Source organism: Chrysemys picta, chromosome 5, assembly GCF_011386835.1.
Source record: "Chrysemys picta bellii isolate R12L10 chromosome 5, ASM1138683v2, whole genome shotgun sequence".
NCBI lineage: Eukaryota > Metazoa > Chordata > Testudines > Emydidae > Chrysemys > Chrysemys picta.
Window position 1 is genome coordinate 64,979,039 of NC_088795.1, and position 17,542 is coordinate 64,996,580.

The 17,542-nt window shown below is 42.3% G+C and overlaps 1 protein-coding gene across 23 annotated transcripts in view; it reads left to right on the forward strand.

Annotated features, from left to right (window-relative positions):
* Nucleotides 1-4,462: 4,462 nt before the first annotated feature.
* Nucleotides 4,463-17,542, forward strand: part of RAPGEF2 (Rap guanine nucleotide exchange factor 2) — a 326,588-nt gene continuing 313,508 nt past the window's right edge. For 4 of the 23 annotated variants that reach the window (XM_065597903.1, XM_008169381.4, XM_042842145.2 and 1 more), the window contains exon 1: nt 4,476-5,120. In XM_065597903.1, the coding sequence (XP_065453975.1) occupies nt 5,052-5,120 (69 nt within the window). In that variant the 5' untranslated portion in view covers nt 4,476-5,051. Of the gene's footprint in view, nt 5,121-17,542 lie in introns of all 23 variants that reach the window. The other 19 variants (XM_065597911.1, XM_065597905.1, XM_042842141.2 and 16 more) reach the window with 8 other exon arrangements.

A 17,542-nucleotide genomic window follows, 5' to 3' on the forward strand; every position in this document is an offset into this window, starting at 1 on the left:
AAGTTCACAGATGACACTAAATTGGGGGGAGAGGTAGATATGCTGGAGAGTAGGGATACTGTCCAGTGTGATCACTTCTGTTGATCTGTTGGCAATGCTCCTACTAATACAACCCAATATGCTGTTTGCCTTCTTGGCAACAAGGACACATTACTGACTCATATCCAGCTTCTCGTTCACTGTAATCCCCAGGTCCTTTTCTGCAAAACTGCTGCTTAGCCAGTCGGTCCTTGTTGAACCTCATCAGATTTCTTTTGGACAGATTGGAGGATTGAGATTGAGTCCTCCATCCTTAGAGGTTTTTAAGGTCCGGCTTGACAAAGCCCTGGCTGAGATGATTTAGTTGGTGTTGGTCCTGCTTTGAGCAGGGGAGTGGACTAGATGAGCTCCTGAGGTCTCTTCCAACCCTAATATTCTATGATTCTGACTGTTTTGCTGACTAGCAGCAAGAGAAGTGCTCAAAGTGAACCTGACTTGGGCCTCTCTGATCCTGAGGTGGATAAAAACATTTGGAAGCATCTGCATTAAATTCTAAATATGTCACTTGTAGACATTGAGTAGGTTATCACATTTTAATTAGATACATTATTGTTGTGTACTCAGAAAAGTAATGAAATATATTTAGATATGCTTCTCCAGTAGTCCCAACAATTCCCATTCCTAATTGTTTATTTGTGGGATGATGGGATTTTGTCATACACTTATAACCAATGTTTGCTATACAGTTTAAATAATGAGTGTTGAAAAAAATTCTCATTGAAACCAAACACCATTATGACTCTCAAATACTATGGTAATAAACACCATAAAATAGATTAATCACCAAAGTAAAATACTTAGAGACTCTGTTAAAGCTATTAATTTGAAGCTTACTAATGACAATTGTATGTTAAAATAGAGTGGGTAGCTTTGTTTTGATTTGCATATCATTCTATCTGCAGGTCAAACTAGCTATTCTGCTTGTAACATACAAGAATCAGTGCACTCTCAAATGCTTCAAGAACAGTGCCAGTGAGTGTTTGATATGCTCTTGTGGCACTTCCACTATGAGTAAACTTCACAAAGAAAATTTCAGCACTTCAGCTTGATGGTAGGTTGCTCAGAAGAGAAACTAACCTCGTTAACTCCACACTGATATATACCTGCCTCTGGAGATTTCCATTACTTGCATCTGAAGAAGTGAGGTTCTTACCCACGAAAGCTTATGCTCCCAGTACTTCTGTTAGTCTCAAAGGTGCCACAGGACCCTCTGTTGCTTTTTACAGAAGAGAAACTGGCACTTTCACACAGTTGCAGCCTACCTCATTAATTTGAAGGAACAATATATTTTTTTCTGTTTGGGAGGGGGGGTCTGAGGCATATTTAAAACTAATATATTTAAAACTAATATATTTAGGAAGTAGGAAATTACATTTTCATCCTTTCAGTTTAAACAACATCTTGTCTTTTTAAGGACTAACTCCATGTGCACTGAAAACCAAGGAGAAGCTGAGATTTGGAGCTACCTCCAGTTGCTCCAACACTCTAAACAGAATCCTCTACACTGGCCACAAAAGCATTTCATTAAGCTGGGAGCATATGGGATCAGGCCCCAAGACTCTAATTTGTTTACTTTTACAGCTCCTTGTATTGGTAAAGACCTGTATGTAGAAACTGACTAGGTTTAGTAAATTTCCCTCTGAATCCACAGAGGACTTAAGCAGTCAGTTTTACCTAAAACAAGCCTGTAAATTACAAGGACAGTGTTAGTTCACTTTAGGCCCCAAATGTAGGTTTTGTAAAAAAAATAAGCTTTTAAATAAATTTTCATTTGCTTAAATTTCAAAAAATTAGAAATAAACATTACTCTGTAGTGTTTGCAACTTAAAAGGTGCAAACTTGTGCTAGTGTTTGAAAATCTGCAATTTTTAAATATTTATAATGTTAACAATGTTTACATCACATAACACAGTAGTGAAGAATACAAATTGTATTTGGAAAGCAAATCCATTGAATGGTTCTACATTGCTGAAATTATTATGTGTAATTAACAAGTATTATTTGTCAAGCATCTGTGGTATGCTCAATGTTATGGTAAACACAAATAACGTCAGTCCTTGCTGCAAGAACCTCATAGTTTAAAAGTCAGGCTCCTATAAGACAAAATTCATTAGGGGACCCAAAGAAAATTAAAACATTACACTGTTTTTCTTTCTCTGTTCTTCTCTTACATAATGGTGATGTAAAGAGGATATTTGGCTGATGCTGATTAGCATAGAGACAAGTGACAAGAGTGGGCTTGTGAAAGAAATTACAACCAAATTTTAAAAAGTATTTAGGCATCAAACTCCCATTGAAATCAATAGAAGTCAGGTGCCTAAAAGTCCCCTGTGAGCCTAAGTTTCTGCTGGTCAGCATTCACAAAGCTGCCTGAAGTCCCGATGCCACCATCCCCAGCTACCAAGCAGCTCAGTGTTCTAGTTCAAGCTGAAACTTTGGAGGCCCTGAAGCAGGATTCTCAAACTAGGCAGTGGAATGCCTATCTTGTCAACAGGGCACAATCCTGTAGGTGTTCTCTGAGCATGCCTAAAACTGGTCAGATCCTGAAGCAAGCAGCCTGGATACAGGCCACAAACGTAGCACACCACCCACCCATCCACCCAATTAACAGCCAAAAGCTCAGGAAGTGTAGTGCAAGTGTAAGAGGTATCTCAACTATGAGAACAAGACAGATTCGGCTACAAGAGCATAGGCTACTTAAGCGGCAGACCTGTCTTAGGAGAAGGTTTATAGATGAAGATTCCAAGCAGAGGGAGGTGCCAACCTCTGGCCTGTGCATCAGGCCAGCTGTTTAAACACCCTAAGTCCCTCTCCCTGGCATTTTACTGCTGGCTAGTTTAGGCAACTCCCTAGTCAACGTGCTACCTTCTGAAGATCCCTTTCTTATGTGACCAACTCTCCCCACACATTGTATGGGGAGCCTAGGCTGCTAGTCCAGGGCTGAGGATTTCACTTGGTGTCAGGTGGCGCAACACCTAAATACCACTGAGGATGTGGGCTGAGATTATTGTGATGAATTGGGGAAAGCCATGAGGATTTGGTTTAGATTATATAGGGCCCCTGCTGAAGATATTTGTTAGCAACGTTTTTAATTTGGGGATCTTGCTAGATTCCTAGCTGCTTTTAGATGATGATAGCAGCAGCAAGACCTCTGGCTCCTATTAGAAAGTCCAACCTTTCCTCTGTGACCTGCCTACTATAATCCTTGGAACTAATCTTGTTATACAATAGCTCGGTGGTATACTGGAAGGATTCCTGCACTGGTGTGTGAATAGTCACAGACTGAAATCCCTGGCAGGTCTCTTGAATAAGTAATCAACATTCTTTGGCCTTTAAGCTTTTAATCATTAGGATACTTTACTGAGAAATGTGGTGCATTCTCTATCAGTTGACATCTTTAAATCATGACTGGATGTCTCTCTAAACAATATGCTATCATCAGAAATTATGGCTTGATGCAGATATTTCTATGAAATATCTGAAATTCTAAATCCTGTTAAATGTAAAACAGACTAGATGATCATAATGGTCCCTCCCAGCCTTGACAATCTATAGTTTTGCCAGGTTAAAATGGATTATTGCAATGTCCTCCATATTGGACCATAACTTAAATCCATCCATGAAATGAATATGGTGCAGAGTCTGGCTCACATCCCCTTAATCTGTCCTTCCATTCCTACCACCTCTATCTTTGCCTAAAATTGGGCAGAGAACTCATCTGTGTGGCCAGACAGCAGCAGAGGAGAAAGGGGGAGCACCTCTTTGGCAGTGAGTTTCATAAATCCTGAAAGCTGACTCTGTGGGAAACACTCAGATTTAGTAACTGCTGCTATGTTTTCCTCTCTTCCTTTTGAAAAGTGTTTTAAAAGAAAACACTATCGTGTTAATAGAAACTTTGAATACCATAGTGTGCATAGAAGTGCATATTCACTGTTATACAAACTATAGCTGGTTAAGCCACATTACAATCCCCTGAATAGGTACCTGCACCTTTCACCTGTTGGTTTACCAAGTTAAGGTGTTGATTTTGCTGTATGAACCCTAGTGGCCTTAGTCCTGCCTTTGCCAGCGATGGCCTCACATCCCATGGGGACTGGTGGCTGCTAGTAGGGGCACTAGGCTTTGAAGCCTGCCCCGCATCTCGCTGCCCAGAGATGGCCGTACAGTTTCCCTCCTGGTCTGTGTGTCCTGTGGGAAGGAGGTCAGGGCTCGGGGGAGACTGAGAGCAATGCCCAGGTGCGAGGGGGCGGAGCTGGGAGTACTCAGGGGTGGGGGGGGGGCTGTACAGCTGTATAGTGACCAGGGCCCCGAGACCCCCCTAACAATAGCGGGCGGCGCCTGGCGGGCACGGCAGGAAGGTGTCGGCCGAGAGCCGAGCCGAGCCGGGCCGGGGGGCGGGAGCTGGGCGCGGCCCCTCCCCGAGCGCTGCTGCGGCCGCTGGCCGCTCCCCGCCGGTGTGGCTTGCTCCTCACCATGGTTGCAGCAGCACAAAGCCGCCAGCGCAGGAGGCCGCTCCCCCCCTGAGAGCCCGGCCCCGCCCGCGCCGAGCCAGCCACCTCCCCGCGCCCAGCCGGGAGCGCAGCCCCGCAGCCCCCGGCAGCCCGGATGGGAGGCGCCGGCGGGGATGCAGCAGCCGCGGAGCGGGACGGCGGAGCCCAGTAGAGCAGGAGCCGGGAGCCGCCGCCAGGCGCCAGGACCGCGGGAGCCCCCTGGCCGCTCTCCCCGCTGCCGGCCGGGCTTGTCCGGGCGGCGGCGCTGCTGAGTCCCGGCGTTTCACCCCAGCGGCCGCGAGCCCGGAGCCGGGCCGGAGCAGCGAGAGGCCGCGCCCGCCGCGCAGCGACAGGAGCCGGGACCCCGACGGGACCGAGCCCCGCTCCCCCGCCGCGCGCCTTCGGGACCGGGGCTCGGCGCAGTTTCCGACCCCACTCCGCACCCAGCAGGAGCCGCGGCCGGAGCCCAGGCAGGAGGCGGCGGGGCCGGGGCGCTGCAGCCCGGGGCAGAGAAGGGGCGAGATGGCGTCGTACGTGGATAACAGCTTCCGCCAGGCGGTGATGAAGAACCCGGCGGAGAGGAGCCCCCAGGTACCCCTTTGCTCCTCCTTCCCTTGTTCCTCCCTCCCAGCGGCCCGGAGAGGAGCCCCCGGTACTCCCTGTCCGCCCCTGCTCCCGCTCTCCCGCGTACTGCCCCAGAGGGGAGCCCCCCGCGCCCGGGACCTACCCCGTACAGTACCCTCCCAGGTATCTACTCACCGCTGCCCCGGAGAAGAGCCCCTACATCCTTTGTTTATTTTCTCCCCTTTCAAGAGGAGCCTAATCTCGGGTGCCTACCCCCATTTTTCCCCCCTGTCCAAGAGCCCCAAGGTACAGGCAGGCACGACTTGATCTATGCCCCCTGGGTACTGCACATAGGGGCAACAGGTAACTATTTCCCTATACGTGCTTCCAGGTACCAGAGTGCAGTTTTCCGTATTCACCCTCCACTCACCCCGACCAGAGCCCCCAGATAACGAGTCCTCCGTTCACCAACATTTCCTATAGCTACTTCTTGTTTATCTCTTGTTTGTCTCACACACATACCACAAACATCTCATCTGTTTCCAGTACTCCTTTCTCTATCTGTAGCTAATCTGTTTTCAGACATCTCTAATCCCCTTTCCCACTCACGGGCTAGAGGAACAATCCTATTCACAACCAGCTCTAGTTTTAGGATTTCTCTTCCTTTCCCTCCCCCCCGTAGTGTTATTACTTTTGGGGGGCTCACATCCCCTTAATCTGTCCTTCCATTCCTACCACCTCTATCTTTGCCTAAAATTGGGCAGAGAACTCATCTGTGTGGCCAGACAGCAGCAGAGGAGAAAGGGGGAGCACCTCTTTGGCAGTGAGTTTCATAAATCCTGAAAGCTGACTCTGTGGGAAACACTCAGATTTAGTAACTGCTGCTATGTTTTCCTCTCTTCCTTTTGAAAAGTGTTTTAAAAGAAAACACTATCGTGTTAATAGAAACTTTACTCAGCCAAAATATTGATGTATAGGATTGCTAGCTCACGGACAGAGAAAAAATATTTTGAATACATTTTTTTTCATATTGCACAACTGAGTGGCCTTTTATATTGGCCATTGATTAACTGAGGTTATGTATCTGTTCCCAGTACAACACAAGTACAGTAGTTTAATTCTGGAATTGAATTAACTTTGTACATCTATAGCTCATTACAGCATTACTGACCCATACATTTATCAGAGAGGTGAGTGTGGTATTTTTGGCAAATCTCTGCCTCCCAAAAATAGGGTGAAATTCTTGCACAGTAGTATGGGAGAAAGATTTTTGAAATACTTGACTCAGGCTTTACTTGGGGGTGGGGTTGTGTATGTGTGGGATAAATAAAAATTGATGCAGTCATTTGCTCCTGCAGGATTGAAAGCACAGAGGGCTTTATAAACATTAGAGACAGAAGGGGAAGAAAATGTGTAAAAATGTTTTGACTGTTAGTTGTTGTTTTTTTGAATCACATCAAGGTGAGTGAGTTCTTTCTGCTTTGGAGTGGTGACTGGATGCTATTGCTGCCAACCATCTAAACACAAATAAGCTTTATGCTGATCCCTATGTCAAGCTGTAGTTCAGTAGCTAATGATTCAAGGAGTTACTTTGCTCATTAGTTGCAGTGCCATCTGTCCTGTTTTCTAAAGATTTGTCCTGTTTCTCTCAGATCTCAGCGTGTCCTGATCTTAGTGAGGGGCTTTATTTTTAATTACCATGGTTACTTATGATTTTGCCAGATTTCTGATTGGCTGTTGACATTTTAAATTGGGGGCGAGGAAAGAACTTTGACTTTTTAGGCAGCATCCAGAATTCCTTCCTCCTACTTCAGATAAGTCATTGTGGATACACTATTTTTCATCCTGGTGTTTGTGACAAAGACAGATCAGATATGGAAAAGTATGGCACATATGTATGTGTATCACAGTTAGAAAAGATGGTCCTGCTTTTACGAAAAAACATAAAGAAAATTATCTCATTCTAGAACAAATTCCTTTTATTATGTTGAAGCTAAAGTTGTGTCCCTGTGTCCTTGCCTGACCTTTCCAAATGTCTATTATAGTACTTGCCATAAATGTTGGCACCAGTATGAAACCCTCTAGGTATCAGTAGCACATAGTTATTGAAAAGTTAGATTTGGAGACAGAGTGCTGTTATTTCAGAAGGATACTATTTGTTAACGTAGCAAGATCCCTTGTTCTGGGAGAATCTTAAATTCCAGTAATGGGAGTCAGACAGGGATGTCAGAGATCTTGGGAGAAGATTATAAAAAGACTGTCAGTTGGTCAGCAGCAGGGATATTGGCAGTTGCTCAGAAATCGGTCAGTCAGGTAGTGGGCCTTCAAACCAGCCTGTGAGAGACAAAACTTCCACTGTGACAGTTGTATATCTGTGCCAAATAAAGTGAACTGTTAAACTTTCCTGTGTCCCTGCCAATCTGTTTAAAAAAAAAAAAAAAAAAAAAAAAAGAAATGACGCAGTGAAGACACTAGCATGAATGCAGGGGGTAGAGCCAATGTGAAGAACACAGTGTAGAAAGCTAAATCCAGAACACCAGGGTTGTATTAACACAGCAAAACTTCAAGTATCAGTACACCAAAAGCCTACTGTAGCAGTATACACAGAAAGAAACCCTAAATCCACTAGGCTCTGACTGGCCAAAATAGTCAACAAATAAGACCAGTTCTATGGGAAACAAGCTGCATTGGCAGTGCTGTAAGTCTTTGAGGCTGGTGATCAAATGTGGTTATTATTGCTTCTGGGGAGAAGGCTTGAAAGAGGAAAATTCCTTTGTTTTTTAGAATGTTTAATGGAGGGAGGGGATAGCTCAGTGGTTTGAGCATTGGCCTGTTAAACCCAGGGCTGTGAGTTCAATCCTTGAGGGGGCCACTTAGGGATCTGGGGCAAAATCAGTACTTGGTCCTCCTAGAGAAGGCAGGGGGCTGGACTTGATGACCTTTCAAGGTCCCTTCCAGTTCTAGGAGATAGGATATCTCCATATATATTTTTTGAGATTTAGATGTTTAAACTCATTTTCTTTAACAGTAGTTGTGAGGCAAAGGCTTGTATTTTGAAAATATACATCTTCATTTTCATCTGTGTTTTTCTGAATTGAGTGGATTGAGGGGTTATTTATTTATTTATTTATTTTTAAATCATTTAAATTTCCTTTTTCTTTCTGAGAAGGAATTACTTCAGTTTAATCTTAGGGCAGACAGTGTGGCGGTGAGTAAGCTTCTTTCTTAAATACTTTGCAGTTAACAAGCAAAACTTTGAAAAGCAGTATTTTTATCAAGCCATAAAGGCCTTGGTCTTTTGCTTTTTGTCTTCCCTAAATAATAAGCCAGATTTTCCCAGAAAGATAGTCATTTCATTTTGTTTTGAGGAATCTTCAGATATCCTTAAGTGGCATGATTCTGACTGTTACGAAAAAGGGTTGGGAGGAGAATGTATACTCTTATATTGACAGAAATGTGCATGTAAGAGAATGTGCATAGTCAAGGAAGCATCTGTTGGTCATATTTCTTTGTTCTCTTCACTGCTTATTGAATATATTTGTGTTTTAACAAGCACTTTCTCTATATGTGACCAGCTTCTCATCCTTATTCTGTGACGTCTGTAATTCTGCATTTGACATTAGTGTTTTGCCCTCAATTGTGATGTAAATTTACTGTAATGACTTCATTGTGAGTTGAAATGAACAGAGGACTGACTGCAGGATAGCAAGCCCTTGTTTGAATACACAGCTTTGATAACTATTAAATATGATTAAATTATGAAGGGGAGGAATCAGTGAAATCTTGTTAGAACTTTTTCCCAGTGCAGAAGTCCTTTTCTAATTTGGACAGATTTTACAATGCTCCTCTCAGAGCATTGCTTCAGAGATTATTGCAGAAAAATCTTTCACTTAATATTGTGCGGGAGTGTCCTTGTTTACACAGTGGGTATTGAAAGCCTATCTGAACTATTCTAGTCAATGGAGCGTTGTATCCTAGTTCACAAAAAAGCTTAGAAAATAATAAAACCCAAAATGCATATGGCCAGTTGTTTTACATGTGCATTATTCATTGTGTGTATTGTATAACAGAACTCTTATGTAATTGCTTTATTAAGCTATTCATGTTGTTTTCTTTGAAGGCTTAAATAGATAGTTTGGTCACCAAACAAGTTAGTTAAACCTCTAAATGTTAATGAATTACAAACAGATTTATGCCCGCAAGCTTTATGTAATGAAGTGATTTTTTTTTTCAAAACTCTTTTTATATTTGTGGCTTCAAGCCTTTTGAAAACAAATTCTTAATGGTTTAATAGTTAAGTAAAAATAGTTGAGTGAAATATTATGCTGTCTGCAGCTTACTGTGAAGAATAAAAGTCCTCTTTAAAAAGAACTTGAAACCTAAACTATTTGCTTTTTACATGACCATTTCTATATGATACATGAACTGATGAGTAGAGTGGTCAGATGTAAATTTGTTAATTTTTGCATAATTGTACTTAAATCACCTACAGTAAGATTAGAGCTGTGGGAAGAACTTGATACAAATAGTTCCTAGACCCACTGACAAGTTGCTAAAGCACTCTTCTGGAATTTGTCAGTCTGGTACATTCAACAAATTCAGTACTAGAATAATTAGTAGCAGAGGAGTGGCATTTGCAATATGCTTTATGTTGAAAGGGGAGGGCTATCTGGTTACCCATAGCTCAATACCAGTGACATCTGTTAATGTCAGAGTACCTCAAGAGAGGATGCCTCTGTTTGGCAGATATTCCATTGCCAAGTATTTGAGAGAAACAATGGTTTAACTATAGGAGGTACCTATATTTGTTCCAATTAAATTTTCAGCTTGTTCTCCAGTAGCATTGTTTCTGGAATACAGCATTCTTTTATCTGGTAACTGATGAAAGAGTTTAATTGTGTGAGAACTCATTAATAGAGGACAGGCATGAACATTCACTTCTTGATCTAGCATTATGTTGCTGAATCATTCCAAATGAGTGTAAAGCTGTTTGTAGTGCTACATGGTCATAGAAAATAAATGTTTCAAATGGTACTGTATATGGTGCTTGGTTAAAAGGACCAAGGTCAGATATATTTTTAAAATGCAGCTCTCCTAGCCATCTTACAAATGCATTTGAAGATTAAAACTAATTTTTAAAAGAAGCATTTTTTATTTTGCTGTCTACTTTTTGCATTTAGCTTGGACAATAACAATATGCAAATACAACTGTTTAGTTAATTTCTAGTTAATTTTGCTTTCAGGTTCTTCTTCACTAGCAACATGCGGTGAGGTTTGGGTTGCAAATGTCTTAGGAGAATGTTTACGTTAAAATATATAATGTATTTTTAACCATCTTTTAATGCACTTGGGCAGTTGGAAATGAAGAGAGCCAGCACAATGAGCAGCAATGTAACGTTTGCAATTTGGGAACCCCTAATCTAAAACATTAAGTGTAGCACTTCTCTTTCAGAATAAAAATGCAGAGTAATTTGTAAAAAGGAAAAAAAGATAAACTATAATTGACATAAATATTTATAACATGAGTATCTTTAGTCCTGGCGCAATGAAACAGTGATCCCATTTTTATTCAGCCTGGCCTGATGCACTTGCAAACTTCAGTCCTGTCCAGTGGAAGAATGAGAAATGCAGTGGTTTCACTTACATGATATGTACTTCAAAATCTCTGAACTGGATACAATAAAACTAAACCAAAAAAAGCTTGTTTATAAAGATTTCTGGGCTTATACGTCATGCCACTCTGATACTAGTAAAAAGTTAATATGGATCAAATAAAATATTCTTTCAATAAATGGCTTTTGTCAACTTTTAGTAATAGTGGCGGTTGTAACTAAAATTTGTGAGATTATTAGCTCTTTGATATTTGGGCTTGTTGGCAGGGCTTGAAAAACTTGTCATGCACTTGCTTGCTGAAGGACTAAACCACCTAGACAAAGGTGGTGATTTTTATTGTATTTTATTAGAGCCCAGAGGGACAGTAACTGGCCCTGTTGAGCTAACTGGTATTCAAATTCATGGGAAGATGCAGTCCTCGTCCTGAAGTGCTTAGAATTAAATTTAAGACAAGACATAATAAGTGGGTGTAATAAATACGAGGAAAGGGAGGATAAGGAGAATAGTGATAAGGTTACATAGGTTAGCTATGTGCACAACTTGATGACTCCAAGACATTTCTTATAGGCAGAGTTGGTAGCAATGTCTGTTGTTAAGATTGTCTTACGCTTCCACTTCCATTACATGTTAACTGCTCTGAAAATTGTGTTTTGGGGAAAAATAGGTAGCTCTTGTCAATGTAATGTTTTCCCCCAAGTTTCTTTGAAAAGTCCTAGCTTCTCAAGGGTGTGAGACAGCTATTTGAAGTTTCGCAAAAGGGTGTTCCTTGGGATAGGAGAAGTGGTTAGTGCTGCTTGTGGTCTCTGAAAATCACCAGTTGCAAATGTTCAGAGCTAGTTAAAAGTTGGCTGCTAAATCCCTGAACACCCCACCTGCTCTAAGCATGTATCAACCCCCAATTCCTCCTTACGTGATAACCACAGTGTGCATGCTCCCAGGCACAGAACAAGACCTCTGGAAGAGAGTGGGGGGTGGGGCAAGGCAGGGGTTAAAATAAATAAAAAAAAAATCTGAGGCCACGTCTACACTACTACTTATGTTGGCAAAACTTGTGTCTTTCAGGGGTGTGGGGGGAAAAAAAAAACCCACACCGGCATAAGTGTTAGTTTGTATAGCGCTATATCGACTTAAATGTGTTAAAGTTGCAAAGACAACCAGTCAAAAGTTAGGAAATCCTGCCCCCTTACGTGTATACAAGATGATAGTCTTTAAGTACATGATGGCATATTATGATTCGTGCCTTATTGAGTGTATAGATAGGTAGTGCCCAGTAAATGAGGCAATGGTTTAGTGTGTGTTTTTTATACCTACCATTCAATGTCTGACCCAATGCGTTACTTAGGGCACACTGTTCAAAGCCTGCACTGAATATGGAATTTTTATTTGTGGGTTTTTGTGTTATGTGATGGTAGCATCTGAGTGCCTCATAAACACTAATGAATTTATTTTCACAAAACCTCAGTGTGGCAGTGATATATTGATTATCACTATTTTACAGATAGACAACAGAGACAGAAATATAAAGGCCAAAACTTGCAAAAGCGTACACTCATTTCATGTGCCTTCATGATTAGGTGCTGAGCATCTGCAGTTCCATTTGACTTCAGAAGCAGTTGCCAGTGTTCAGCTCTTCAGAAAATTGGGCAGCAGGTATCTCAAATTGGGTTCCCAGAAAATGAGAATACAGTTAGTAGCCAACATCATACAGAAGTCTCTGGCAGACCAATGATAAAAGCCAGTTTTCTTGAGGTCCCAGTCTAGAGCCCTACCACAAAACAATCCTTTTTCCTGCGGTCCTCTGCCCCATGCCCTATGCACCCTTAAACTTTTCCATTGAATGGGACATGGGTCCTGTAGAAAAAAGTTGCATGTGATCTTGAAATCAAAGATTGTCATGTGTACACATGAAGGCAGAACCAAGTTTATATAACCAACCTTAGTCCTGGTATTTGCCAACTTCAGAATATTTGACATTGTAGCTTTAACAGTGTCATTTTTAAGTGTGTGTTTTCCCCATGGAATTTTGAGTTTTTAAAAAATAAATCTTGAGAAATGGACATTCCACCCCGTGCAACTACAGCAACCCCACATATATAGCAACCCCTCATATACACATCACAAATTGCAGTTTGAGCTAAAGGAGAATCTCCATTAGCTAAGACAGTAGTGAGCTGTTGTCCTCTATTTGTCCCGGTCAGTGGAGGACGTTGTAGTGCATGCTTTAAGTAGCCTACTAGCAAATGTTTGCCAGATAGCAGTAGAATCCTAGGAATCAGGATTATAGGGTTTTATTGATGGCTCTGGAGAAAGATGTGTGGTCTAGTGATCAAAGCAAGGGACTAAGAGTAAAATCCTAGGTGCCAATTGCTTAGTGATGCTTTGCATATTTATATAGTGCTTATTCATCTGTAAGACTCAAAGCACTTTGTGAACATGGGTACACTGGAGCAGTTCAGTTTTTCATACACAATAGTCACACACATAGATTTAGCATATTCATTCTGAGAGGCAGTATGTAATTGAATGGATGAGTCTTGGGTTTTATTTTCTGTCCTACCCAGCCTGATCTTGTGAAAAAATTTCACATTTAGTTAATTTATATACCTCTACCTCAATATAATGTGACCCGATATAACACAAATTCAGATATAACACGGTAAAGCAGTGCTCCAGGGGGGCGGGGCTGCGCACTCCGGTGGATCAAAGCAAGTTCGATGTAACGCAGTTTCACCTATAACGCGGTAAGATTTTTTGGCTCCCGAGGACAGCGTTACATCGAGGTAGAGGTGTATATAAAATGGAGGGGGGAAATACCGAAGGAAGTAGGAAAATATGGGTGAGGCCTTGCCCAAGACGGGTTGTGGTGTACCTACATTACTGTTCTTTGTAACACTAGTCTTCTTTGGGAAGGTAACAGATGATTTCAGTAAGGCATTTGATACGGTTCCACATCGGGAAATATTAGCTAAATTGGAAAAGATGGGGATCAATATGAAAATTGAAAGGTGGATAAGGAACTGGTGAAAGGGGAGACTACAACGGGTCATACTGAAAGGTGAACTGTCAGGCTGGGAGGAGGTTACTAGTGGAGTTCCTCAGGGATCGGTTTTGGGACCAAGCTTATTTAATCTTTTTATTACTGACCTTGACACAAAAAGTGAGAATATGCTAATAAAGTTTGCAGATGACACGAAGCTGGGAGGTATTGCCAATACAGAGGGGGACTGGGATATCCCACAGGAAGATCTGGATGACCTTGTAAACTGGAGTAATTGTAATAGGATGAAATTTAATAGTGAAAAGTGCAAGGTCATGCATTTAGGGATTAATAACAAGAATTGTTGTTATAAACTGGGGAAACATCTCTTGGAAGTAACAGAGGAGGAGAAGGACCTTGGAGTATTGGTTGATCACAGGATGACTATGAGCTGCCAGTGTGATATGGCTGTGAAAAAAGCTAATGCGGTCTTGGGATGCATCAGGCAAGGTATTTCCGGCAGAGATAAGGAGGTGTTAGTACTGTTATACCAGGCACTGGTGAGACCTCATTTGGAATATTGTGTGCAGTTTTGGTCTCCCATGTTTAAGAAGGATGAATTCAAACTGGAACAGGTACAGAGAAGGGCTACTAGGATGATTCGAGGCATGGAAAACCTGTTGTATGAAAGGAGACTCAAAGAGCTTGGCTTGTTTAGCCTAACCAAAAGAAGGCTGAGGGGAGATATTATTGCTTTCTATAAATATATCAGAGGGATAAATACCAGGGAGGGAGAGGAATTATTTAAGCTCAGTACCAATGTGGACACAAGAACAAATGGATATAAACTGGCCATCAGATGAAGGTTTCTAACCATCAGAGGAGTGAAGTTCTGGAATAGCCTTCCAAGGGGAGCAGTGGAGGCAAAAGACACATCTGGGTTCAAGACTAAGCTTGATAAGTTTATGGAAGGGATGGTCTGATGAGATAGTCAAAGATCAATTAATTGCCAAAATTAGGCTATTAGCGGTAAATATGCCCAATGGCTGTGATGGGACACTAGATAGGGTGGGATCTGAGTTACTACAGAGAATTCTTTCCTGGGTGTCTGGCTGCTGAGTCTTGCCCACATGCTCAGGGTTTAGCTGATTGCCATATTTGGGGTCGGGAAGGAATTTTCCTCCAGGGCAGATTGGCAGAGGCCCTGGGGTTTTTTTCACCTTCCTCTGCAGCATGGAGCATGGGTCACTTGCTGGAGGAATCTCTGCACCTTGAAGTCTTTAAACCACAAGTTGAGGACTTCAATAGCTCAGACATAAGTCAAGGGTTTGTTACAGGAATGAGTGGGTGAGATTCTATGGTCTGTGTTGTGCAGGAGGTCAGACTAGAAGATCATAATGGTCCCTTCTGACCTTAAAGTCTATGAGTGGAAGAGAAGGTTAGAACTCATGGTCCTCCTATCTCCTAGCTTGGTATATGAAAATTCCCTTAGGATACTCTGAAGGAATGTTGTCACCATCATTCCAGCTTGAACTGTAACTGCATTTGTTGGGGATGGAGGCTGTGTGGTTTGGGAGTATGCGCTGCATAGTTGGAATACTCAATGAAGAATTAGTGTCTAAATTCTAAGGCATACATAAAATGGTGATTTTCGTCTGGCTTACAACTTGGCCAAATTTGAACATAATGTTATAGGAAACATCGCATCTCAGGGCTGTCTGCCTGCCAGACTTCAGCTTCCTACTTCAAACCTCTCAGGAGACCAAAAGTGTTGTTTTAAAAAAAATTGTCAAAATTACCTATTTTTCACTAACATTGCTCTTGGAAATGACTAAACCACTCTTGCTCAAAGCATCCCCCCCAAAATCAACCTGAGACAGAGACCAAGCATGCAAAACTTCTTTTTTTCCAATGGTTAGTTTGACAAAACTAGAAGTGAAAACCGTTTTCATGGAAAATGTTAGAACAACCTTAATTATAAATGTCTACTCTGACTATAATGACCCACACTGGCCCTTTATTTCACTTGATAATTTCCTGCAAGAATCATAGGAGTAAGCTTGTCTTAAAATCACTCCTCTACATCAAATACTTCATTAGACTAGTTCAAGGAGAGCGTTCAATGCATAATAGTCAGCATGGAAGAACATGGGAAGGTTTTTATAGGACCCATGAACAAAAAGGTGGCTGAGGCTGGTATCGGGGGCCTGGGGGAAGTGCTCAAAAAGATAGAGCATTTGTGCAGCATCCCATATGATGGGGCCACAACTCAGATGGTGGATTGACAAGACTACTCAAAATATCGACAGGGTCTTGCATAGAGGAGGAAGGAGCTAGAAGTGGTCTACCAGGGGTTGGGATTGTGGGTGTGAATTAGTGAAGAGGGGAAGTTAGTGTTGGTTGACCAGGAAGTTGATGGAAGTGAAAGAGAGAATGAACTTGTAGTGGAGCATGGTTGTGGTACTTTTTCCAGAGGGTTTCACTGGCATGTGAAAGAGAGTTGGAGTGGAGGAAGACAAGTGTGGGTGTCAGATTTTTGAAGAGGTCCAGGGTGATGGAGATTGTGGAGCAGGAGGAATCAGCAATTGAGTCAGCAGAGCTCAAGAAAAGAGATGGTCCAGCAAAAGTCAATGCTATGAATGGGTTAGAGACTGGAGAGGCATGAGGTGCACATGTGGAAAATCTGATAGGAAAATGCTTGGATGGGTTAGGTGTAGGGGTGTGTGTGTGTGTGTGTGTGTGTGTGGCGAGGAGAGCAGAGTTGGAAGTATTCAGAGTAGGAAGTGGAGGTTGGAATTGGAATGGTAAAGAAGCAGCCTTTTTTGGGGGATAAACTAGAACAAATATAAAATACCTCTAGTGGGATCTTGAGACAGCAGTCTGCTGAAAAGTCTAATTCCTTCCTGGCATGTTATTCCTAGTTGGTGAGTGCAGTCCTTGGACACTGCTTGAGGGTTTTATCTTCAGCACCAGCCACTATCAACATGGCTATTAGGTGTCTTATAAACTTGAAACTCTATGCCTTCATATCTTCTGGAAGGGAGAAAGAGCCTTTCTTTTGCCTCATCTGTCCTTCAGAGCTTCCTCACCGCTGTGAGGTTGGGATTCAGTTATTCTGCCAATTTGTATTTTGGTGTGGTCCTCCCCTATGAGTAGTGGTCCAGTTCATTCCTCTACTGATAGTTTTCCCCAAGCTGCAGCAGTATGAAATGAACACGATTCTTGATAGTTTCACTGCTGCCCATAGGGCCCTCAGTAACAGCAATGAACTTTTTTTTTCTTCTTGTTAAAGCTATGAGCAGCAGCAGCATGACAGAGGAGCTCTCAGTAGACTCAGACGCATCTAAAGTTAGCAGTAAGAAACTTTTGAAACCCAGCTTCCCTTCCTGCTCTTGCACTGATCTCTAATATAGGTAGCCTCAGGAGCGAGCAGTTTGTATTTACCAGGCTACAAGCCCAGGAAGCAGCTCATTGGCCCAAGCTTTTTATGTTTGCTATCTCAACTTGCATCTCAGATTTGGGAGCATGTGTCCCTACCCACAGAAGTGGCAATGAACACCCCCATCCCTCCAAACAGCATGAAACCTTCTGTTGAGCAAGGAGAATGAGTGAACAACCAGTAGAAGGGAAACCCGAGTAAAAAGGGAGAGAAAACAAGACCGGAGTGATGATGGGACAGAAGAAGAGAGAACTGCAGCACAAAAAGGTTGTATAGTACCATTGTATTACTTGAGACACCAGTTGGAATCTCAATATCAAGACTCATGCTGGAATGATCAATTTGTAGTAGTAGTGGAAAAATCAGTTATGGGCAGAAGAAATTACCAGTTTTCATGCCTGTCTGCTGATTGAACTAGCA